The 24641-nt window shown below is 45.2% G+C and overlaps 1 protein-coding gene across 9 annotated transcripts in view; it reads left to right on the plus strand.

Moving 5' to 3' along the window:
• Window positions 1-24641, plus strand: part of CACNA1D (calcium voltage-gated channel subunit alpha1 D) — a 368921-nt gene that overhangs the window by 178689 nt on the left and 165591 nt on the right. For 7 of the 9 annotated variants that reach the window (XM_040408272.1, XM_040408274.1, XM_040408276.1 and 4 more), the window contains exons 6-8: window positions 306-458; window positions 1724-1920; window positions 8574-8677. In XM_040408272.1, coding sequence (XP_040264206.1) covers window positions 306-458; window positions 1724-1920; window positions 8574-8677 — 454 coding nt within the window. Of the gene's footprint in view, window positions 1-305; window positions 459-1723; window positions 1921-8207; window positions 8312-8573; window positions 8678-24641 lie in introns of all 9 variants that reach the window. The other 2 variants (XM_040408273.1, XM_040408281.1) reach the window with 1 other exon arrangement.

Raw genomic sequence — 24641 nt, forward strand, 5'->3', positions numbered from 1 at the left:
TCTCCCCATTCACGCCAGGCCCAAAAAAGCGGACACGGCAGGAAAGGGGACAGGCCGGTATTCCTGTCTCATTTACCATTTTCCACGCCTGTTTTAGGCGTAGAAAATGGTCTAAATGTAAGACAACTCGGAAGCTGTCTTACATGTAGAAGCAGCGGTGGATCCGCCGAAGTAATGAAGAGGCCGGCGCCTCTTCATAACTTTGGTGGATCCACCGCCAGCTATCAGGCTAAACGCCGGTCTTAATAAATGTGCCCCAAAATGTTCACGGCGTGAATATAATTGCATGGCTTTTCTCCTTTCAGGTTTACAAGTTGTCTTGAACTCCATAATTAAAGCCATGGTTCCCCTGCTGCACATCGCTCTTTTGGTCCTGTTTGTTATTATTATTTATGCTATTATTGGACTAGAGCTTTTTGTCGGGAAAATGCACAAATCCTGTTTTTCCATTGGCTCTGGTAAGTGAAAGAAACATAGAAAACACATTCAAAGATGGGATGATAATCTGCTTTAAAGGGGTCGTCTCACTTCAGCAAATGGCATTTATCCTGTAGAGAAAGTTAAAGGGGTTATCCGACCCCTGAAGTGCCCCCCATATGCCCGGGCCCCTCAGACACAATGTACCTACCTCGCTCCCCAGCACCTGCTTCGCTTCTGAAGTCAGCACGGCCGCCGCTGCATCTTCCTGTCGCATGGATGAAAACATCCGGCATCGGGGGGAGGGAATATGGGCACCCAATAACAAGCGGTGACGGGGATGAGCTTCCCTAGGATTGTGAATAATGCTAGGGAGGCTTGTCCCCGTCACCGCCTGCTATTGGCTGCACCGCACAACCCCCTAACCACCATCCCCCCCTTCCCCAACACTGGATGTTTTCATCAGCGGGGCAGGTGCCAGGGAGCAAGGTAAGTTCATTACAGGGTATATGGGGGGGCATTTCAGGGGTCGGATAACCCCTTTATTACAAGGCACTTACTAATGTATCGTGATTTTCCATATTGCCTCCTTTGCTGGCTTGATTCATTTTTTCCATCACATTATACGCTGCTCTTGTCCAGGGGTTACGACCACCCTGCAATCCACCAGTGGTGGCCGTGCTTACAAAATGACACTGCGTTTCATCTCAGAAGTCTCTGTGGCAGCACAGAGTAATTACAAGTGCTTGGTACATTCACTTGAACACAGCAAGCATTTGTAATTACCCTGCACCGCCGCTGCAGGCGAGACAACATGCAGTGTAATCTTGAAGAGGAAGCAGTGCGCCGCCTCAATAATAATTGTCCCTGTATGAGCATGCATGAGTCATTATTTCCCCTATATAAGCATGCATATGTGATTATTTCCCCCATATGAGCATGCATGAGTCATTATTTCCCCTATATAAGCATGCATATGTGATTATTTCCCCCATATGAGCATGCATGAGTCATTATTTCCCCTATATAAGCATGCATATGTGATTATTTCCCCCATATGAGCATGCATGAGTGATTATTTCCCCTATATAAGCATGCATATGTGATTATTTCCCACATATGAGCATGCATGAGTGATTATTTCCCCTATATAAGCATGCATATGTGATTATTTTCCCAGTATGGGCATGCTTGAATGATTTGTCTTCCTTGTATGGCCGTGCATGAATAATTATCTTCCTTGCATGAGCATACCTGAATGACAAGGGTAGATGTAACTTCTCATTCATTGTTCTTCATTCCACAGACATGCTAGCCGAAGATGAACCTGCGCCCTGTGCATTCTCAGGGAACGGGCGCGTTTGTCCTGTAAATGGTTCAGAATGTAAAAGCGGATGGGCCGGACCTAATGGGGGAATAACCAATTTCGATAACTTTGCCTTTGCAATGTTAACTGTGTTCCAGTGTATTACCATGGAGGGCTGGACTGATGTTTTATATTGGGTAAGTTATAAACTTTTGACGTCAAAAATACTCACATGCATAAAAGTAATTTACAGCAGTTAGCAGAAACGTACAGTACACAAAGTCTACATGATGGAAGCTTGGTTGACTTTTACATTCCACTGCATCAAGAATATTCAAAAGACATTTGCCCTGTGGTTAGGCGGTAAATGTCAGATCGGTGGGGGACCCATGGCAGAGATCCCCACTGATAACTAAAATGCAGGGTCCCAAGCTCCCTGTTTCTCCTCCGTGTGCATTTTGAATGGAGCTCCGGTCTGCCAACTCCATGGACAGGGTGGTTGAGCTTGTGCCCTGTCTATGGGGCTGACAGAAACCCCCAAGTGCATGCTCGACCGTCGCTTCATTCACTACTGTGCAGCGAGGAGAAATGTGCAGCTCCAGCCCCTTGTTCTAGTGATCACTGAGGAACCCCCGGAATAGGTGATAAATATCCATTTAACCTTTAACGGTGACAACCAGTTTTCCTCCCTCTTTCTTTCACAGGTCCAGGAGGACTGACTTAAATATGGAATTTGTCAATTTGCTCGTCCCATCAGCGGATCACCCCAGAGGCCACATTTTGGCAAGGGCTGATGAGAACAGCCTTGAACATCATGCTGCTGTGTACATGTACAGTGCATTCAGACCCTTTCACTTTTTTTCACATTTTGTCATGTTGTGGTCTTGTGCTAAGAAAAAAAACGTTTTCCCCCATCATTTTGCATCTTGCATTGATAGAAGTATTCAGACCCTTTACTCCGGACTTCAGCATCTTTGGCAGTGATTACAACTTCCACTCTTTTTGGGGGATGATGCCACAAGGTCTTCACACCTCGATTTGGGGATTTTCTGCCATTCTTCTCTGTTGAGCGAATTGACCGTTGGTTCCAAGATCTGAAGTCGATTAGCTCAAAACTTTGTTTTAATGCTGTACAGACATTCGTCTCCGCACAGCATTCAAATATATGGGCTCCGGCATGGGAAATTAGTTATCACCGAGGTCTCGTGGTACTTCATTGAATAACTTCGGAATTCGATTTTTCAACTTGAAAATCATTTTAAAACTTGGCTCCGAAGCCAGCTTCGCAACTGAGGTACCAGCCGAATCTTCGAATCTTGGATCCGAAGGTTCATTCGCTCATCCCTACTCCCAAGCTCTGTCAGGTTGGATGGGGACTGTCGGAGCGCGGACATTTTCAAGTCTCTTCAGAGATGTTTAATTGGGTTTAAGTCAGGGCTCTGGTTGGGCCACTCAAGGACATTCACAGAGTTCTCCTTAAGCCACTCCTGGTAGTCTTCCTTTTGTGCTTAGGCTCATTGTCTTGCTAGAAGGTAAATCGGCCCAGTCTGAGAACTAGAGCAGGTTTTCATTATATCTCTGTACCTTGCTCCATTCAGCTTTACCTCAACCCTAACCAGTCTTTCTGTCCCAGCCACTGAAAAACAACCCCACAGCATGATGCTGCCACCACCATGCTTTACTCTTTCTCCTGTCTGCACACAGGATCTTTGGAGCTCAGCCAGAGTGACTATTGGATTCTTGGTCACCTCTCTTCCTCAAAGGCCCCTCCTGCTGATTATTGGTAGGACAGCCGGCTCTAGGACGAGTCCTGGTTGTTCCATTTAAGAATTATGGAGGCAGCAGAATTTTTTTGGTCCTCTTCTCCAGATCTGTGCCTCCACACAATCCTGTCTCTAAGCTCTACAGGCAGTTCTTTCCTCCTCATGGTTTAGTTCATCTTCTGATATGCATTGTCAGATGTGAGATCTTACATAGATAGGGGTGTATCTTTCCAAATCATGTCCAATCAACTGAATTTGCCACAGGTGGACTCCCATCAAGGTGTAGAAACATCTCAAAGATGACCAAGAGAAATGGGAGGCTCCAGAGCTACATTTCAAGTGTCATAGCAAAGGGTCTGGATACGATTGTCCATGTGAAATGTTAGTTTTTCCTTTTTGATAAATTTGGAAACATTTTTAAAATACTGTTTTCACTTTCTCATTATGGGGAATTGAGTGCAGAATGATGGGGATAGATTTTTTTTTATTATTTAAGCACAAGGTCGCAAGATCACGAAATGTGAAAAATACATCATATTGAAAATGAATGTTACATAATCTGTGGGGTCCTGAACAAGCAGGGAATACAGCGAGATGTGGACTCGAGCCAACGTGATTCATATTTCAGCTCTCGATGACAGAGGGCTGATATACAGAGTGTCTCAAGATCACAACAGGAAAATGGGATTCTCTCACCACTCTTGCCTTAAAGGGCTCATTCAGACGGCCGTATGCTGTCCGCTAAAATACTGAATGCTATCCATTTTTTTGGCGGATCCGCAAAAAAAACGGATAGCATTCAGTATTTTTGCTGATCCATAGACTTCAATAGGGCCATGTCCTGATTTTCACGGACAAGTATAGGACATGTTTCATTTGTTTTGCGGAACCGTGGAATAGAAAAGGGCCCCATAGAAGTGAATGGGTCAGCATCTAATCCCCAAAAAACGGATCCGCATTTTTGCGGGTAGCATACGGCCGTCTGAATGAGCCCTAACTTGTATCTTGTCTCAGGATCACCCCTTAAAAAGCCAAGCTAGGCATGTTGCAGTTATTAATCACGACATCTATGTGATATCTACAGTATGTGTTCAGATCATACAAGGTATATGGGTCCCATCTATGTGGTCAGTGGTCCACCTAAGGGCTTTCCCACACGAGCGTAAAGGGCCCCGTGCCCATGCTTCGGACCGCAAATACACTATGTTTGCGGATGCGGACCCATTGATACCCGCAAGATACGACCAAAGATAGAACATGTTCTATCTTTTTGCGGTGCAGAGGCACGGACCCGAAAGCCCCTGGAAGCGCTTTTTAGTGCCTCCATGGGCTTCCGCTCCGTGCCTCTGCTCCACAAAAAATAGGTGAATTCCTATCTTCGGTCATATCTGGCGGATCGTGGACCTATTCACGTCAATAGGTCCGCATCTGCAGCACGGAGTGCATACGACTGGTGCCCGTGTATTGCAGATCCGCTGTTTGCGGGCACCACAGCCATACGGTCATGTGTATGAGCCCTAACAGAAAAAACATCTGCATTCCTAATCTTCTGCACTACATTTTTGTAAAATTCTGAGGTTGGACTGAGCTGTAATACAGCCTGAGACCTAAGCAGATATTTTGCTTTAGATTAATTTCTCTGAAAAGGTTGGATGTGATGGGTTAAGAGTAGAAAATAACAGGACATAATTCTCATCCTTATTGTAATTGAACATTAATTGAAACTATTTAAATTAAAATCCCATCACATCCAACCACAAGGTGAGATGACGTTACCACATACTGCTCATTAGCCTTGAACATCCCATAGACATTAGACATCTTCTTTCAATCTTCTCAGCAGTGAATCCCTATACCATCCTCCTGTTCAGGAGCATATTAGATGGCCGAGGATCCTCATTTACATTGCATACTGTATTTTCTTCTGATGCCACATTATGACATCCGCTGCTTTCATTTTTTTATAAATTAAGTGACAGTGAATATGATTATCAGTATACAGGAGGTTACTCATTTAGTTTTTTAGTAATGATTCGCCTACCTGCGTTTGCAGTAAGGTGACAGTCTGAACACCAACAGTAAAGATTGTGGGGGTCATTTATGACCAGATATACGTCACTTTTGTGTCGCATATCTGGCGCAGATTCTGTTGCACTCTATGGTGCAGCAGAATCTGCAACTTCTTCCCCGCTCACACCAGGTCTAACAGAGTGGGCCCATCGTATTCATCATTTTCTATGCCTGGTTTAAGCGTAGAAAATGGTCTAAATGTACACAAGCTGTCTTACATTTAGAATTGGCGCTGGATACGCCGAAGTTATGTAGAGGCCGGCGCCTCTACATAACTTCAGCAATCCACCACAAGCTATAGGAGTTATTAGTCTGGCATCTAAAATGTTGGTCTTAATAAATGTGCCATTTTGTTTTAAATGTTTCAAAAACTTTGTAGAACTTACATCAAGGTTTTTATTATTATTAGTTGGTGGGTAAACCATGTCAGACCCCAGGCCAGATACCTAAATTCATTCATATTCCAGACCAGATCCCTAAACTCATTCAGACCCCTGGATTGGATCCCTAAACTCATTCAGACCCCCAGATCGGATCCCTAAACTCATTCAGACACCCAGATCAGATCCCTAAACTCATTCAGACCCCCAGATCAGATCCCTAAACTCATTCAGACCCCATATGAGATCCCTGAACTCATTCAGACTCTAGATCATATCTGTAAACTCATTCAAACTCCAGAACAGATCCCTAAACTCATTCAGAACCCAGACCAGATACCGAAGCTCGTTTATACCCCATATGAGAAGCCGAAACTCATTCATACCACAGATCAGATCCCTAAACTCATTCAAACTCTAGATCAGATCTGTAAACTCATTCAAACTCCAGATCAGATCCCTAAACTCATTCAGACCCCCAGATCAGATCCCTAAACTCATTCAGACCCCATATGAGATCCCTGAACTCATTCAGACTCTAGATCATATCTGTAAACTCATTCAAACTCCAGAACAGATCCCTAAACTCATTCAGAACCCAGACCAGATCCCTAAACTCATTCAGACCCCCAGATCAGATCCCTAAACTCATTCAGACCCCCAGATCAGATCCCTAAACTCATTCAGACCCCATATGAGATCCCTGAACTCATTCAGACTCTAGATCATATCTGTAAACTCATTCAAACTCCAGAACAGATCCCTAAACTCATTCAGAACTCAGACCAGATCCCTAAGCTCGTTTATACCCCATATGAGAAGCCTAAACTCATTCAATACCACAGATCAGATCCCTAAACTCATTCAAACTCTAGATCAGATCTGTAAACTCATTCAAACTCCAGATCAGATCCCTAAACTCATTCAGACCCCATGCCACATCCCTAAGCTCTTTAAGACCCCAGACCAATAAACTCAGCCAGACTTTAGACCAGCCCCTAAATTTATTTAGACCCTAGATCAGATCCTAAACTCATTCAGACTCCATGCAGACCCCTAAAACGAATCATTCCCCAGAATAGATGCCTAAAATTAATTGAGACCTGAGACCAGACCAAAAAACAAACAAACATCAAGTCCCTGTGTTGACATTTCACAGGATCTCTTCATGTGTCCACTGTGATATACTCTACATGGTCCTAGACTAGTGGTTATCAGAAATGGTGAGAAGTGATTCTAATATCTTCAGAAATGTTTAGTTTTGTTATTTAAAGTATCCCTTGCTCAGATGTTTTGTACACATGATGAACACATCAGAAATTCCACGGAAAACCCTATGAGATCTGTTTTTTCGGCTGATGAGATTGTGCCACAGGGAAGTGCATTGTGCTAATATTATGTGATATTCTTCATGCACATGACTGTATGTACTTTGCTGTTCACAAACTGTGGATACCGGCCATGTGCATCCCGCACTTTCCTCAGCCCCTATTATAGAAATGACTATTCTTGTCCGCAAAACAGACAAGAATAGGACATGTTCTAATTTGCGTGATCACCACACGGATGTGGACAGCACACCGATGGACACTCTCATCTATTTATGGTGGAGGGAAGTCCATCAGTTAGACCGCAACGTTTAGAGATGCGACACGGGAACACTTTAAAATTGGTGAGAGCGGCTTTTCCAAACCGTCAACATTTTCCTAATGAAAGTGAATCCCAGTAATCTCCTAAGAGTTGTCACGCCTTCAGTCCTCCTTGGAGGGTTCGGCAACCCTGGTTTCATACAAGTATGCTCGGTCTGTGAAAGAAGTCCGTGTGACGGGCGCATTTCCTGACCCAAACTCACTGCATCATAGAGTTCCTGCCCGACTGCAGGTCTACTGTCCAATGCTCATTGGCATCATGTGTGTACGGGACAGTAGACCAGCAGTTAGGATGGAACTCAAAGCCTCGTGGATCATGATGATGCTGTGAGTTCTGGTCAGATGAGCCGTGATCAGTCCAGGAAATTCGTCCGTCACACAGACTGTGTTTCATAAACCATAGAAGCTTGTATGATACCAGCCAAATACAGAAGTAGGATTAATAAAATATATTGATTTACTTATTTTAATATTCTACCTCCTGCTCTGTATGGTCTCAGATATGACGTTTACCACCTACAACATGGTAAACATCCCAAATCGAGGTTTTGCTGTGTTCGTTTCGTTCATACCCTGCTTGTTCTAACACATTCTTTCTACAAGTCCCTTTTGTTTCTTCCAGATGAATGATGCTATGGGATTTGAATTGCCTTGGGTTTATTTTGTCAGTCTCGTCATCTTTGGGTCATTTTTCGTGCTAAATCTTGTTCTTGGTGTGTTAAGCGGGTAAGCACGTGTCTTTTCTTTTATGAAAGCAAAGGCCAACGCTCCGCCACCACCAACACATACAATAGGTTCCAAGCTGATAACGAGTCTTTAGGACAAGCTTTCCTCCTAAAATTGCTGAGTGTAGAAAATGCTTAAGATCCCAAGGTAAGTATCATTGACTCTCCTGGGAGATGGAGACCATGTTGCATGGTGGCTGAAGGTTGGTCTCTGCTGCACAGTACACATTCAGACTGTAACCAGCTTCCTTGCATTCTTACAGGTGAATGATGCCATAGGATGTGAGTGGCCATGGATCTATTTTGTTAGTCTTATTATCCTTGGCTCCTTTTTCGTTCTTAACCTGGTTCTTGGTGTACTTAGTGGGTAAGCAGTTGGATGATCTCTGCCTGCGTGTGCTTGGTGGCCGGCTATCTGCACACGGGAGATATTTCATCAGTGTTATTTGCATGGCTTCCCATGTTGTTTTTACAATGTATATGCACTCTTTGTTTGGAAACCGAAATTTGCGACGGGCAGCCTCTTATACAATCAGATCAGTCTTGGTTAAAGGGGGTTTCCAGGTGTTTGATATTGATGGCCCATCCTCTGGCAAGGTCATCAGTACAGATCGGTGAGGGCCTGACTCCCAGCACCCCAGCCAATCAGCTGCTAGATGCGGCCACGGCGCTCCTGTGAGTGCCGTGGTCTCCTCACGGCTTACCAAGCACAGCGCCGTCCATTGTATAGTGGCTCCGCTTGGTATTGCAGCTCAACCCCATTCATTGAGACTGAGCTGCTCCTAGGCCTAGGAAGAGGCCGCGGTGCTCACTGGAGCACCGCAGCCTCTTGACGCAGCTGACTGGAGGGGAGTTGCCGGAGTCGGACCCACTCTGATCTGATATTGATGACGTATCCTGAGGATAGTCCATCAGTATCAAAATCCCGGCAAACCCTTTTTAATGTATGGTAGGACAGCCATCCAGGTGGTGGATTGTGTTTCAGATCAGTGGCTAAGGCTACCTTCCTATCTGTGGTAGTAGTGTTCCGGCAAACAAGCAGAGGATCGTCCGGACACAAACCGCAGCATTCAGCAGTTTGTGTCCGGCGGGTCCTCCGCTAGTCAGCCGGATGCAAACGGAATGTCTTCCGGACCCCATTATACTTTAATGTGGCCGGCGGACATTCCATTCGCATCCAGCGGCGCCAGATCCAGTTCTTTCCAGCAGGCTGTTCTGAATGAAATACGCAGATGTGAAGGTAGCGATGTCTAGTAGAGTTACATAGCTGCTGACATATTTGATGATCCTGTATGCAGCTCACGGTTCCAAGCAAAGGTGTTCTACCATGGTACCGTGATTTCTCTGTCTGTCTGTTAATATCATACTTTCCTGCCTCTGTTTTTCAATGTCTGATATTTCGGAAAATTCACCATGTCCAGCTGGCCACCTACTCTATCCTGTGCGTGCTGTGCTGCCCACTGTGCATGTACTGTAGTGTTCAAAAAAAGCTAATAAATCGTAAAATCATTATATAAACTTTTATTTCCAGAAATGTAAATGCACTAGAAATACTTCACATTCAGTTCCAATTCAAGACAATAACAAAATTCATCCAGTGTGTGCCAATCTTTTACAGAAAGTATAGAAAAAAGGAATATTAGGCCGTTCAAAAAAAATAGCAGTGCCAAAAAAAATAATTTTAAACTGAAAAATGCGTATAAACTAAAAAAGAGATTTTGCTTTACTTTGATTGACTAAATTAATTTTTAGGGGCCTAACCATTGTTTCCAAGAACTTCTTGACATTTGTGTTGCATGGAGTCGACCGACTTCTGGCCCCTCTGAACAGGACTTCCAGTCCAGGACGATGGGACTACATTCCACAGTTCAGTGTTTTGGGGTTTTGCCCCATAAACCACACTTTTTATGTCACCCCACAAGTTCTCTGTGAGATTGAGGTCAGCGAATGGGCTGCCACTCCATTACCTCCATTCTGTCTGTAACCAAGATGTTGTTCGCTTACTAGTGTGTTTTGGGTCATTTTCATGTTTTTCAGCATAGGACAACATGATCTCCTGAAGGATTTTGATATTATTAAACTGATCCTTGATCCCTTGTGTGTGATTAATAGTGCCAACACCATGAGATGAGAAGCATCCTCATATCTTCATTTTTGCACCAACATGCTTTACTGTCTTCACAGTGTTCTGTGGCTTGAATTCAGTGCTCAGGGGTGGTCTAACATACTGTCTGCAGCCACCAGACCCCCAAATAACAATTTTGCTTTCATCCGTCCGCACAATGTTGCGCCATTTCTCTTTAGGACGGTTTATGTGTTCTTTGGCAGATTTTAACCTATTCAGGACATGTCAACAACAGGTCTTTCCTGGGAGTTCTTGTCGGTAACTTGGCATCACTTAACCACCTCAGCCCCCAGTGCTTAAACACCCTGAAAGACCAGGCCACTTTTTACACTTCTGACCTACACTACTTTCACCGTTTATTGCTCGGTCATGCAACTTACCACCCAAATGAATTTTACCTCCTTTTCTTCTCACTAATAGAGCTTTCATTTGGTGGTATTTCATTGCTGCTGACATTTTTACTTTTTTTGTTATTAATCGAAATTTAACGATTTTTTTTGCAAAAAAATGAAATTTTTCAGTTTCAGTTGTAAAATTTTGCAAAAAAAACGAGATCCATATATAAATTTTGCTCTAAATTTATTGTTCTACATGTCTTTGATAAAAAAAAATGTTTGGGTAAAAAAAAAATGGTTTGGGTAAAAGTTATAGCGTTTACAAACTATGGTACAAAAATGTGAATTTCCGCTTTTTGAAGCAGCTCTGACTTTCTGAGCACCTGTCATGTTTCCTGAGGTTCTACAATGGCCAGACAGTACAAACACCCCACAAATGACCCCATTTCGGAAAGTACACACCCTAAGGTATTCACTGATGGGCATAGTGAGTTCATAGAACTTTTTATTTTTTGTCACAAGTTAGCGAAAAATGATGATTTTTTATTTTATTTTATTTTTTCTTACAAAGTCTCATATTCCACTAACTTGTGACAAAAAATAAAAACTTCTATGAACTCACTATGCCCATCACGAAATACCTTGGGGTCTCTTCTTTCCAAAATGGGGTCACTTGTGGGGTAGTTATACTGCCCTGGCATTCTAGGGGCCCAAATGTGTGGTAAGGAGTTTGAAATCAAATTCTGTAAAAAATGACCTGTGAAATCCGAAAGGTGCTCTTTGGAATATGGGCCCCTTTGCCCACCTAGGCTGCAAAAAAGTGTCACACATCTGGTATCTCTGTATTCAGGAGAAGTTGAGGAATGTGTTTTGGGGTGTCTTTTTACATATACCCATGCTGGGTGAGATAAATATCTTGGTCAAATGCCAACTTTGTATAAAAAAATGGGAAAAGTTGTCTTTTGCCAAGATATTTCTCTCACCCAGCATGGGTATATGTAAAATGACACCCCAAAACACATTCCCCAACTTCTCCTGAGTACGGAGATACCAGATGTGTGACACTTTTTTGCAGCCTAGGTGGGCAAAGGGGCCCATATTCCAAAGAGCAGCTTTCGGATTTCACAGGTCATTTTTTACAGAATTTGATTTCAAACTCCTTACCACACATTTGGGCCCCTAGAATGCCAGGGCAGTATAACTACCCCACAAGTGACCCCATTTTGGAAAGAAGACACCCCAAGGTATTCCGTGAGGGGCATGGCAAGTTCCTAGAATTTTTTATTTTTTGTCACAAGTTAGTGGAAAATGATGATTTTTTTTTTTTTTTTCATACAAAGTCTCATATTCCACTAACTTGTGACAAAAAAATAAAAACTTCCATGAACTCACTATGCCCATCAGCGAATACCTTGGGGTCTCTTCTTTCCAAAATGGGGTCACTTGTGGGGTAGTTATACTGCCCTGGCATTCTAGGGGCCCAAATGTGTGGTAAGGAGTTTGAAATCAAATTCTGTAAAAAATGACCTGTGAAATCCGAAAGGTGCTCTTTGGAATATGGGCCCCTTTGCCCACCTAGGCTGCAAAAAAGTGTCACACATCTGGTATCTCTGTATTCAGGAGAAGTTGAGGAATGTGTTTTGGGGTGTCTTTTTACATATACCCATGCTGGGTGAGATAAATATCTTGGTCAAATGCCAGTTTTGTATAAAAAAATGGGAAAAGTTGTCTTTTGCCAAGATATTTCTCTCACCCAGCATGGGTATATGTAAAATGACACCCCAAAACACATTCCCCAACTTCTCCTGAGTACGGAGATACCAGATGTGTGACACTTTTTTGCAGCCTAGGTGGGCAAAGGGGCCCATATTCCAAAGAGCACCTTTCGGATTTCACAGGTCATTTTTTACAGAATTTGATTTCAAACTCCTTACCACACATTTGGGCCCCTAGAATGCCAGGGCAGTATAACTACCCCACAAATGACCCCATTTTGGAAAGAAGAGACCCCAAGGTATTCGCTGATGGGCATAGTGAGTTCATGGAAGTTTTTATTTTTTGTCACAAGTTAGTGGAATATGAGACTTTGTATGAAAAAAAAAAAAAATAAAAAATCTGCATTTTCCACTAACTTGTGACAAAAAATAAAAAATTCTAGGAACTCGCCATGCCCCTCATGGAATACCTTGGGGTGTCTTCTTTCCAAAATGGGGTCACTTGTGGGGTAGTTATACTGCCCTGGCATTTTCCAGGGGCCCAAATGTGTGGTAAGTAGGTAAATGACCTGTGAAATCCTAAAGGTGCTCTTTGGAATATGGGCCCCTTTGCCCACCTAGGCTGCAAAAAAGTGTCACACATGTGGTATCGCCGTATTCAGGAGAAGTTGGGGAATGTGTTTTGGGGTGTCATTTTACATATACCCTTGCTGGGTGAGAGAAATATCTTGGCAAAAGACAACTTTTCCCATTTTTTTATACAAAGTTGGCATTTGACCAAGATATTTCTCTCACCCAGCATGGGTATATGTAAAATGACACCCCAAAACACATTCCCCAACTTCTCCTGAGTACGGCGATACCAGATGTGTGACACTTTTTTGCAGCCTAGATGCGCAAAGGTGCCCAAATTCCTTTTAGGAGGGCATTTTTAGACATTTGGATACCAGACTTCTTCTCACGCTTTGGGGCCCCTAGAATGCCAGGGCAGTATAAATACCCCACATGTGACCCCATTTTGGAAAGAAGACACCCCAAGGTATTCAATGAGGGGCATGGCGAGTTCATAGAATTTTTTTTTTTTTGGCACAAGTTAGCGGAAATTGATATTTTTTATTTTTTTCTCACAAAGTCTCCCGTTCCACTAACTTGGGACAAAAATTTCAATCTTTCATGGACTCAATATGCCCCTCACGGAATACCTGGGGGTGTCTTCTTTCCGAAATGGGGTCACATGTGGGGTATTTATACTGCACTGGCATTCTAGGGGCCCTAAAGCGTGAGAAGAAGTCTGGAATATAAATGTCTAAAAAATTTTACGCATTTGGATTCCGTGAGGGGTATGGTGAGTTCATGTGAGATTTTATTTTTTGACACAAGTTAGTGGAATATGAGACTTTGTAAGAAAAAAAAAAATAATTCCGCTAACTTGGGCCAAAAAAATGTCTGAATGGAGCCTTACAGAGGGTGATCAATGACAGGGGGGGTGATCAATGACAGGGGGGTGATCAATGACAGGGGGGTGATCAGGGAGTCTATATGGGGTGATAACCAGTCATTGATCACGCCCGTGTAAGGCTTCATTCAGACGTCCGTATGCGTTTTGCGGATCCGATCCATCTATCAGTGGATCCGTAAAAATCATGCGGACGTCTGAATGGAGCTTTACTGGGGGGTGATCAATGACAGGGGGGTAATCAATGACAGGGGGGTGATCAGGGAGTCTATATGGGGTGATCACCACAGTCATTGATCATGCCCCTGTAAGGCTTCATTCAGACGTCCGGATGCGTTTTGCGGATCCGATCCATCTATCAGTGGATCCGTAAAAATCATGCGGACGTCTGAATGGAGCTTTACAGGGGGGTAATCAATGACAGGGGGGTAATCAATGACAGGGGGGTGATCAGGGAGTCTATATGGGGTGATCACCACAGTCATTGATCATGCCCCTGTAAGGCTTCATTCAGACGTCCGGATGCGTTTTGCGGATCCGATCCATCTATCAGTGGATCCGTAAAAATCATGCGGACGTCTGAATGGAGCTTGACAGGGGGGTAATCAATGACAGGGGGGTGATCAGGGAGTCTATATGGGGTGATCACCACAGTCATTGATCATGCCCCTGTAAGGCTTCATTCAGACGTCCGGATGCGTTTTGCGGATCCGATCCATCTATCAGTGCATCCGTAAAAATCATGCGGACATCTGAATGGAGCTTTACAGGGGGGTAATCAATGACAGGGGGGTGATCACCACAGTCATTGATCATGCCCCTGTAAGGCTTCATTCAGACGTCCGGATGCGTTTTGCGGATCCGATCCATCTATCAGTGCATCCGTAAAAATCATGCGGACATCTGAATGGAGCTTTACAGGGGGTTGATCAATGACAGGGGGGTGATCAGGGAGTCTATATGGGGTGATCACCACAGTCATTGATCATGCCCCTGTAAGGCTCCATTCAGACGTCCGTGTGCGTTTTGCGGATCCGATCCATCTATCAGTGGATCCGTAAAAATCATGCGGACGTCTGAATGGAGCTTTACAGGGGGTTGATCAATGACAGGGGGGTAATCAATGACAGGGGGGTGATCAGGGAGTCTATATGGGGTGATCACCACAGTCATTGATCATGCCCCTGTAAGGCTTCATTCAGACGTCCGGATGCGTTTTGCGTATCCGATCCATCTATCAGTGGATCCGTTAAAATCATGCGGACGTCTGAATGGAGCTTTACAGGGGGGTAATCAATGACAGTGGGGTAATCAATGACAGGGGGGTGATCAGGGAGTCTATATGGGGTGATCACCACAGTTATTGATCACGCCCCTGTAAAGCTTCATTCAGACGTCCGGATGCGTTTTGCGGATCCGATCCATCTATCAGTGCATCCGTAAAAATCATGCGGACATCTGAATGGAGCTTTACAGGGGGGTGATCACTACAGTCATTGATCATGCCCCTGTAATGCTTCATTCAGACGTCCGGATGCGTTTTGCGGATCCGATCCATCTATCAGTGGATCCGTAAAAATCATGCGGACGTCTGAATGGAGCTTTACAGGGGGGTAATCAATGACAGGGGGGTAATCAATGACAGGGGGGTGATCAGGGAGTCTATATGGGGTGATCACCACAGTCATTGATCACGCCCCTGTAAGGCTTCATTCAGACGTCCGGATGCGTTTTGCGGATCCGATCCATCTATCAGTGGATCCGTAAAAATCATGCGGATGTCTGAATGGAGCTTTACAGGGGGTTGATCAATGACAGGGGGGTAATCAATGACAGGGGGGTGATCAGGGAGTCTATATGGGGTGATCAGGGGCTAATAAGGGGTTAATAAGTGACGGGGGGGGGTGTAGTGTAGTGTAGTGGTGCTTGGTGCTACTTTACTGAGCTACCTGTGTCCTCTGGTGGTCGATCCAAACAAAGGGGACCACCAGAGGACCAGGTAGCAGGTATATTAGACGCTGTTATCAAAACAGCGTCTAATATACCTGTTAGGGGTTAAAAAAAACACATCTCCAGCCTGCCAGCGAACGATCGCCGCTGGCAGGCTGGAGATCAACTCTCTTACCTTCCGTTCCTGTGAGCGCGCGCGCCTGTGTGCGCGCGTTCACAGGAAGTCTCGCGTCTCGCGAGATGACGCATATATGCGTGACTGTGCGCAGCGCTGCCACCTCCGGAACGCGATCCTGCGTTAGATGGTCCGGAGGTGGTTAAAGGGGTTGCCCCACGAAAAATATTCTACAGTTTTCAAACCAGCATCTGGATCCAAACACTTTTGTAATTGCATGTAATTAAAAATTTAGCTTAGCTACTGAGTTATTCAATAAAATCTATTTGTATAGCGCCACCTGCTGTTTGTTTTGTTCCTTATTTCGTTGTCCTGCTCACTGAGATGGCCGCACATGCTCAGTTCCATCCTTCAAATGCCTCCTGAGCTGTGATAGGGAGAGCATGGACACGCCCCCTGAGCTGCAGCAGAAAGGACCCTCCCCTTGAGCTGCCAGCTTGATAGAAATCTAGCAGAGTAATAAATGGGAGAGATCTCTGGATCTCCATCTATATGATGTCTGATTTACATTTTTTACATCAATCATGGCATAACCCCTTTAATCGTCTTCTGATTGTAGCAGGTGGTAACTTTTAGATTTTCTTTCATCTTTCTGGTGGTAATCATTGGCTGAGCCTTGGCCATTTTGGCTATTCTTCAAACATCTATTCGAACAGAAGTTCCTCACTTCCTTCCGTGTTTTTCCGGTTTTGGTTGCTGCTACAAGGCATTAGAGCAGCTTTTAGTTTGCTGCACTTCCCTATGTGTGCACTTTCCTCTCTTATCAACTTTTTAAAGGAAATCTGTCACCAAGATCATCGCTATTGAAGTAAAGACTTAGCCTAATAGCACTTAGTACCTTATGTCCAGATGTGCCTTTGTTTTAGCAATCCAGTTTATTTGGTATACAAATAAGCCAGTAAGGTGCCCAGAGGGGCGTCACTCTTGCAGGAAGGCGCCCAGGCACGCCTTCTGCCACAATGTGTCCACCCACCCCATCTACATCACATTTAAGCCCTAACTCTGCCCCCCTTTTCCCTGCTACCAGCATGAGGGTGGGGTTGGGCACTAGCAGGAGTCGTGTCTGGGCTCCTTCCTGCAAGAGTGACGCCCCTCTGGGCACCTTACTGGCTCATTTTCATACCAAATAAACTGGATTTTCAGAAGGTAGAAAACATCTATTGCTGGAACAAAGGCACATCTAGAAATAAGGTACTAAGTGCTATTAGGCCATGGCTTTACTTCAATAGCGATTATCCTGGTGGCAGATTTCCTTTAATCAAAGTATGTTCTTCATCAGAACAATGTCTAGAACGACCCAGTATTTCAGAAGGAAATGCACTATAACCAACATGTGCAACATTTGCCACCCTCCTACCTTCACCGGTTTAACTCCTCACTGCTATTATTTTGAGCACGCCCCTTTCAATTAATGATTCAATTACTCAGAATGAGCGGCATACATGTCCTAATTGTTTTTGTCAGTTTTTTCTATCACTCTACTACACTTACAAGTAAATTATTTGCTATGTAGAAATCTTATTTCTACCAAAAGCAGTGATCTATCAGGTTAAAGAGCATCTGTCAGCAGATTTGTACCTATGAATCTGACTGACCTGTTACATGTGCACTTGGCAGCTGAAGGCATCTGTGTTGGTCCCATGTTTATATGTGCCCGCATTGTTGAGAAAAATAAGTTTTAATGTATTGTCATGGGTAGAAATCTGCTGACAGATGCCCTTTAATGATGTTCGACTGCTGTTTTTTTGAACACTACTGTAATCTTATTGCTTGCTGCTTTGCTTTTGTGCGACATTTTATTTAATTTACTGTGGTGGTGGGTGCACAAAACGCGTTGGTGGCCATTTCTCTGCGTGTTTCAAATGTTAGTAAATGTCTTTGTATCTAGCGTAACGATTCTCATGTTCCATGTTTGTAATGTAGCCGATTCTCTATGTCTGCGACACTATTCCAAGACGATTATTATAATAATACTTGATATGATTTGGAAAGTGCAGTCTTTGTACTCAGTATGTATCGATGTCAGGGCGGATGCGCATTAGTGTCATTCATTGACACACCAGAGCTTGTCAAAATGCACACATGAACGCTCATGTGTTTAACCCCTTCATAGCAGAGCTCAGTTTAGTCTACAGGTTGAACCAGTTCTCTGCAGGGGCGGACTGGGAACTTAAAGTGGCCCTGGAAAAAAAAATAAGTGTCCCCATTTTATAGGTGGGTCCAAATTGACAGAAGGCGGGGTCAGTAGTCAGAGCCATCAGAACCACAGTGCGGCAGAAAATACTGCCCCAGCAGAACCAGATACCACAGTGCGGCAGAAAATACTGCCCCAGCAGAACCAGATACCACAGTGCGGCAGAAAATACTGCCCCAGCAGAACCAGATACCACAGTGCAGCAGAAAATACTGCCCCAGCAGAACCAGATACCACAGTGCGGCAGAAAATACTGCCCCAGCAGAACAGATACCACAGTGCAGAACAAAATACTGCCCCAGCAGAACCAGATACCACAGTGCGGCAGAAAATACTGCCCCAGCAGAACCAGATACCACAGTGCGGCAGAAAATACTGCCCCAGCAGAACCAGATACCACAGTGCAGCAGAAAATACTGCCCCAGCAGAACCAGATACCACAGTGCGGCAGAAAATACTGCCCCAGCAGAACAGATACCACAGTGCAGAACAAAATACTGCCCCAGCAGAACCAGATACCACAGTGCGGCAGAAAATACTGCCCCAGCAGAACAGATACCACAGTGCAGAACAAAATACTGCCCCAGCAGAACCAGATACCACAGTGCGGCAGAAAATACTGCCCCAGCAGAACAGATACCACAGTGCAGAACAAAATACTGCCCCAGCAGAACCAGATACCACAGTGCGGCAGAAAATACTGCCCCAGCAGAACCAGATACCACAGTGCGGCAGAAAATACTGCCCCAGCAGAACCAGATACCACAGTGCAGCAGAAAATACTGCCCCAGCAGAACCAGATACCACAGTGCGGCAGAAAATACTGCCCCAGCAGAACAGATACCACAGTGCAGAACAAAATACTGCCCCAGCAGAACCAGATACCACAGTGCGGCAGAAAATACTGCCCCAGCAGAACAGATACCACAGTGCAGAACAAAATACTGCCCCAGCAGAACCAGATACCACAGTGCAGAACAAAATACTGCCCCAGCAGAACCAGATACCACAGTGCGGCAGAAAATACTGCCCCAGCAGAACCAGATACCACAGTGCAGAACAAAATACTGCCCCAGCAGAACCAGATACCACAGTGCGGCAGAAAATACTGCCCCAGCAGAACCAGATACCACAGTGCGGCAGAAAATACTGCCCCAGCAGAACCAGATACCACAGTGCGGCACAAAATACTGCCCCAGCAGAACCAGATACCACAGTGCGGCAGAAAATACTGCCCCAGCAGAACCAGATACCACAGTGCAGAACAAAATACTGCCCCAGCAGAACCAGATACCACAGTGCAGAACAAAATACTGCCCCAGCAGAACCAGATACCACAGTGCAGCACAAAATACTGCCCCAGCAGAACCAGATACCACAGTGCGGCACAAAATACTGCCCCAGCAGAACCAGATACCACAGTGCGACACAAAATACCGCCCCAGCAGAACCAGATACCACAGTCCAGCACAAAATACTGCCCCAGCAGAACCAGATACCACAGTGCGGCACAAAATACTGCCCCAGCAGAACCAGATACCACAGTGAGGCAGAAAATACTGCCCCAGCAGAACCAGATACCACAGTGCAGCAGAAAATACTGCCCCAGCAGAACCAGATACCACAGTGCGGCAGAAAATACTGCCCCAGCAGAACAGATACCACAGTGCAGAACAAAATACTGCCCCAGCAGAACCAGATACCACAGTGCGGCAGAAAATACTGCCCCAGCAGAACAGATACCACAGTGCAGAACAAAATACTGCCCCAGCAGAACCAGATACCACAGTGCAGAACAAAATACTGCCCCAGCAGAACCAGATACCACAGTGCGGCAGAAAATACTGCCCCAGCAGAACCAGATACCACAGTGCGGCAGAAAATACTGCCCCAGCAGAACCAGATACCACAGTGCGGCACAAAATACTGCCCCAGCAGAACCAGATACCACAGTGCGGCAGAAAATACTGCCCCAGCAGAACCAGATACCACAGTGCAGAACAAAATACTGCCCCAGCAGAACCAGATACCACAGTGCAGAACAAAATACTGCCCCAGCAGAACCAGATACCACAGTGCAGCACAAAATACTGCCCCAGCAGAACCAGATACCACAGTGCGGCACAAAATACTGCCCCAGCAGAACCAGATACCACAGTGCGACACAAAATACCGCCCCAGCAGAACCAGATACCACAGTCCAGCACAAAATACTGCCCCAGCAGAACCAGATACCACAGTGCGGCACAAAATACTGCCCCAGCAGAACCCCCGCCGCAGCATTCAACTGTATCACCGCCCTGAGGACCACAATACAGGAGGGTGCTTTATTCTGCCAGCCAGGTACAGAAGTACCAGATTCTCCTAGTATTAATTAATGCTGAGAACATCAGATCATTATAAACTCGACCAGTGACCACCTGACCATCGGCCCACTATGGCCAGTCCATCCCTGGTTCTCTGTTCCTCACCACTTCTCGTTCCAGCGCTCACAGAGGACCTTTTTGCAGTATTAGCTCTCTTTTTTTAGGGGTTACTATTTTGAGAGGTGCCCAGTTGTGATACTATTGATATTACGCAGTCGCTGTGTGATCTCTCTGATATGAATGCATAGAGCAGTCACACTGCCCCCATCATATTGTATAATTTAGTGAATAGGCACGTTTAGCATGCAGCCCCCTATACCATAGTCCATCTGCCTTATAAATGTCCCAATCATAGCCAGAAGCAAACAGCTCTATACCGGGCATACCTTTGACAATCGCTTTTTCTTAAGGCACCTTTACATGTCCCTATGTAGCAAGTGATTGTCAGCAATCACCTGCTCATCAGTGGAGACCGCTAAAATGACATGCAGCGATCTCCTCCGCAGTATTGGGGGGAGTGATCGCTAACGCCATCGCTGGTCCTCATAAAGAATCATTGTTTGCCGGCAGCAGAGGCTGTTTAGATGGCACAATCTGCCGCCAGCGAACAGTGATTTAGGTGACCGATCAAACGATCCAATTAACTGATGAACTAGCCTATATATCTGACTCCTCCCCGATCACGCCAGGTCTAAAATTGTGGGCGAGGAAGGGGACGAAAGCAAGGAAGCTGTCTTACATTTAGAACTGGCGCTTGATGCATTGAGGTTATGTAGAGGCCAGCTATGGGGTTTTATTGAGACCGGCATCTAAAGCGCCGGTCTTAATAAACGCGCCCCATTATCTTTAGGCCTCATGCACACGACCGTTGTGTGCATCCGCGGCCGTTGTTCCGTTTTTTTTCGCGGACCCATTGACTTTCAATGGGTCAGTGGAAAAATCGGAAAATGCACCGTTTGGCTTCTGCGTCCGTGATCCGTTTTTCCAGTCCGTGAAAAAAATATGACCTGTCCTATTTTTTTCACGGACAACGGTTCACGGACCCTTTCAAGTCAATGGGTCCGTGAAAAATCACGGATGCACACAAGATAGTCATCCGCTTCCGTGTTCCGTTTCCGTGATCCGTTTTTCCTATCATTTTCAATGCAAACTTGACTTAGTTTTTTTCTTTCACTTTTCATGTCCGTGGATCCTCCAAAAATCAAGGAAGACCCACGGATGAAAATACGGACACGGATCACGGTACAACGGAAACCGTTTTTGCGGACCGCAAAAAAAAAAAACGTCCGTGTGCATGAGGCCTTAAAGAGGTTTCCCGAGACTTTGCTACTGATGACCTATTCTCTGAATTGAATTGGACTTTGCTGCGATACCGAGCGCTGGTGCCTTCTGAAACAGCTGATCGGCGGGGGTCTGACACCCACCAATCAAATCCTTTCCAGACTTGTAAAGTCTCAGAAAAACCTATTATTATATATATATTTTTTTTGGAACTTTCAGATTTTTAGTAAGTTTTCACAAATCTGAGTAACGATACAATCGCAAGACAAAAAGAGAGAAACAAGCAGTAGTAATATGCTGCAGGGTACATCGTTTTCCGTAAATTCACAGGCAAAGAGAATAGTATCAAAAAGCGTGACCTGGTTTCTAGGTAAGAACAGACGCCAGGAGTGTGAGTGCGATGGTATCCTTCCGTCCGCCACAATCCGTGCATATATTAGATACCAATCATCTATGTTGCAGTGTAATAATACGCATTCCTATACAAAGAACCGCCAGGGCCGGTGTGGGGGGCGAGAGAGGCAGTTGTAACACTTGCAATAAGTTTGCAAATTTCATTCCAGACGGGCAGAAAGCCCTTTTTGGTTTGTCTGCCCGAGCTGTGATACTTCCGAAGGAAAAGACGTATGTGTGTTTAGCTTATATTTGCTTATGTTTAATATGTTTAATAAAAAATACACAAACAGCACTGATGATGGTTTCCTTCTGCTCACTTTTTGTGTCGCGCTGGACACCAGACATCAGTCATCGCGCTGCTGTTTGTCTTGGCTCCAGAATAATCTTGAATTTGCTAGTTCGCTTAATTGAGGGATAAGGAGTCCCCTCAGGACCTCCATGTGGTATAATATGGCTAATTTTAGTCCACAAGGGCAGAGACGAGCTGTTCAGGCAAGTAATTAGCCGCCGCTATCTGCTGTTGTGCTGGTAACACAAGGAAAGAGATTAGATGAAGCCAGGAGTATGTACTGTGTGAACTGTGATCACAGCGGTAATGTCAAGGCCTGGGACATGGACATCCTGTGTCTTCTGTCTCAGTATGGTTACGTGTCAGGAAAGTTCAGATTAATCAGATCAAATGGTATTAAAGGGGTATTGCCAATTTAAACTTTTCTAGCGTAGCCACAGAATAGGCTATAAATGTCTAAACAAGTAATACCCCTTTAATAAAGCCAAGTTAAAGGGGCTATCCGGGAATAGCATTGATGACCTATCCTCAGCATTGGTCATCCATATCAGATCGGTGGGAGGGAGTCCGACACCTGGGATCCCCACTGATCAGCTATTGGAAGAGGCCACAGCACTGTGAGCTCTTAGGCCTCTTCCTAAGGGTGATTTCACACTAGCGGCAGGACGGATCCGACAGGCTGTTCACCCTGTCGGATCCATCCTGCCACTATTTCGCCGTGCCGCCGGACTGCCGCTCCGTCCCCATTGACTATAATGGGGACGGGGGCAGAGCTCCGGCGCAGCACGGCAGTGCACGGCGAAAGGCTGCCGGACTAAAAGTACTGCATGTCCGACTTTTTAGTCCGGCAGCCTCTCACCGCGAACTGCCGTGTCCTGCGCCAGAGCTCCGCCCCGTCCCCATTATAGTAAATGGGGAGCGGCGGGACGGCGAAATACCGGCAGGACGGATCCGACAGGGTGAACAGCCTGTCGGATTCGTCCTGCCGCTAGTGTGAAAGTAGCCTAAGCTAGTGAGGTCACCATACATGGGTCACATGGCCTAGGTGCAGCTCAGTCCTATTCAGGTGCATGGGGCTGAGCTGCAGTACCAAGCACAGCCACTACCAAATGGACAGCGCTGTGCTTGGTAAGCTGTGAAGAGACTTCAGCACTCACCGAAGCTTCGCGGCCTCTTCAAACAGCTGATCAGCAGGGGTACTGTGAGTCAGACTTCCCCTGATCTGTCCTGAATATAGTTCATTAATATAAAATTCTGGATAACCCCTATTCTTATGGCTCTAAGTTGTACCAATCCTGTGTTATTTCTACTAGAATGAATGATTTGCTAGCAGTCTGCAGTAAGGGTACAGAGGGGTGGTAACCAGTTGGGGGCGTGTACCTTCGCAGACTCACTCTATCCAATCAGTGCTGCCATTTTCACACTGTGCAGATACACGCCCCCAACTGGTTACCACCCCTCTGTACCCTTACTGCAGACTGCTGGCAATTCATTCATAACTTCTAGTAGAAATAACACAGGATTGGTACAACATAGAGCCGTAAGAATAGAGGCTCCAGAACTGTTATTACATGGGGAATGCACGTAGCTATTAAAACCTGCATGTCAGGAGCGGCGAGAGGTCCTTTATAAGAGCTCGGGCACACAACATAATCCGTGTGTCTGCTTGATCTTAGTGTTTTATGATCGCGGATCTCTTGTACTGATCTGTACTGTATATGAACTGACTGTATCATAAAACACTTAAGGGCCCTTTACACAGGTCGAGAATCTGCTCCTAGGAACGCTTATTAGTGATTATCTGGAAGTGTAAAGGTGCCATTGATTATCTAATGAACGAGCAAAACGCTCGTTCATCAGATAATCGCATCTTTCATGCTGTCACCTAAATCGGCAGCAGATTGTGCCATCTAAACAGCCTCTGCCGCCGGCAAACAATAATTCTGTATGGGAACGATCGATGGCATTAGTGATTGCTTCTCCCCATACTGTGGAGGGGATCTCTGCATGTAATAGCAGCGGTCTGCTTCACTGACAAGCAAGCGTTTG

Source organism: Bufo bufo, chromosome 9 (genome assembly GCF_905171765.1).
Source record: "Bufo bufo chromosome 9, aBufBuf1.1, whole genome shotgun sequence".
In the NCBI taxonomy this organism is placed as follows: domain Eukaryota; kingdom Metazoa; phylum Chordata; class Amphibia; order Anura; family Bufonidae; genus Bufo; species Bufo bufo.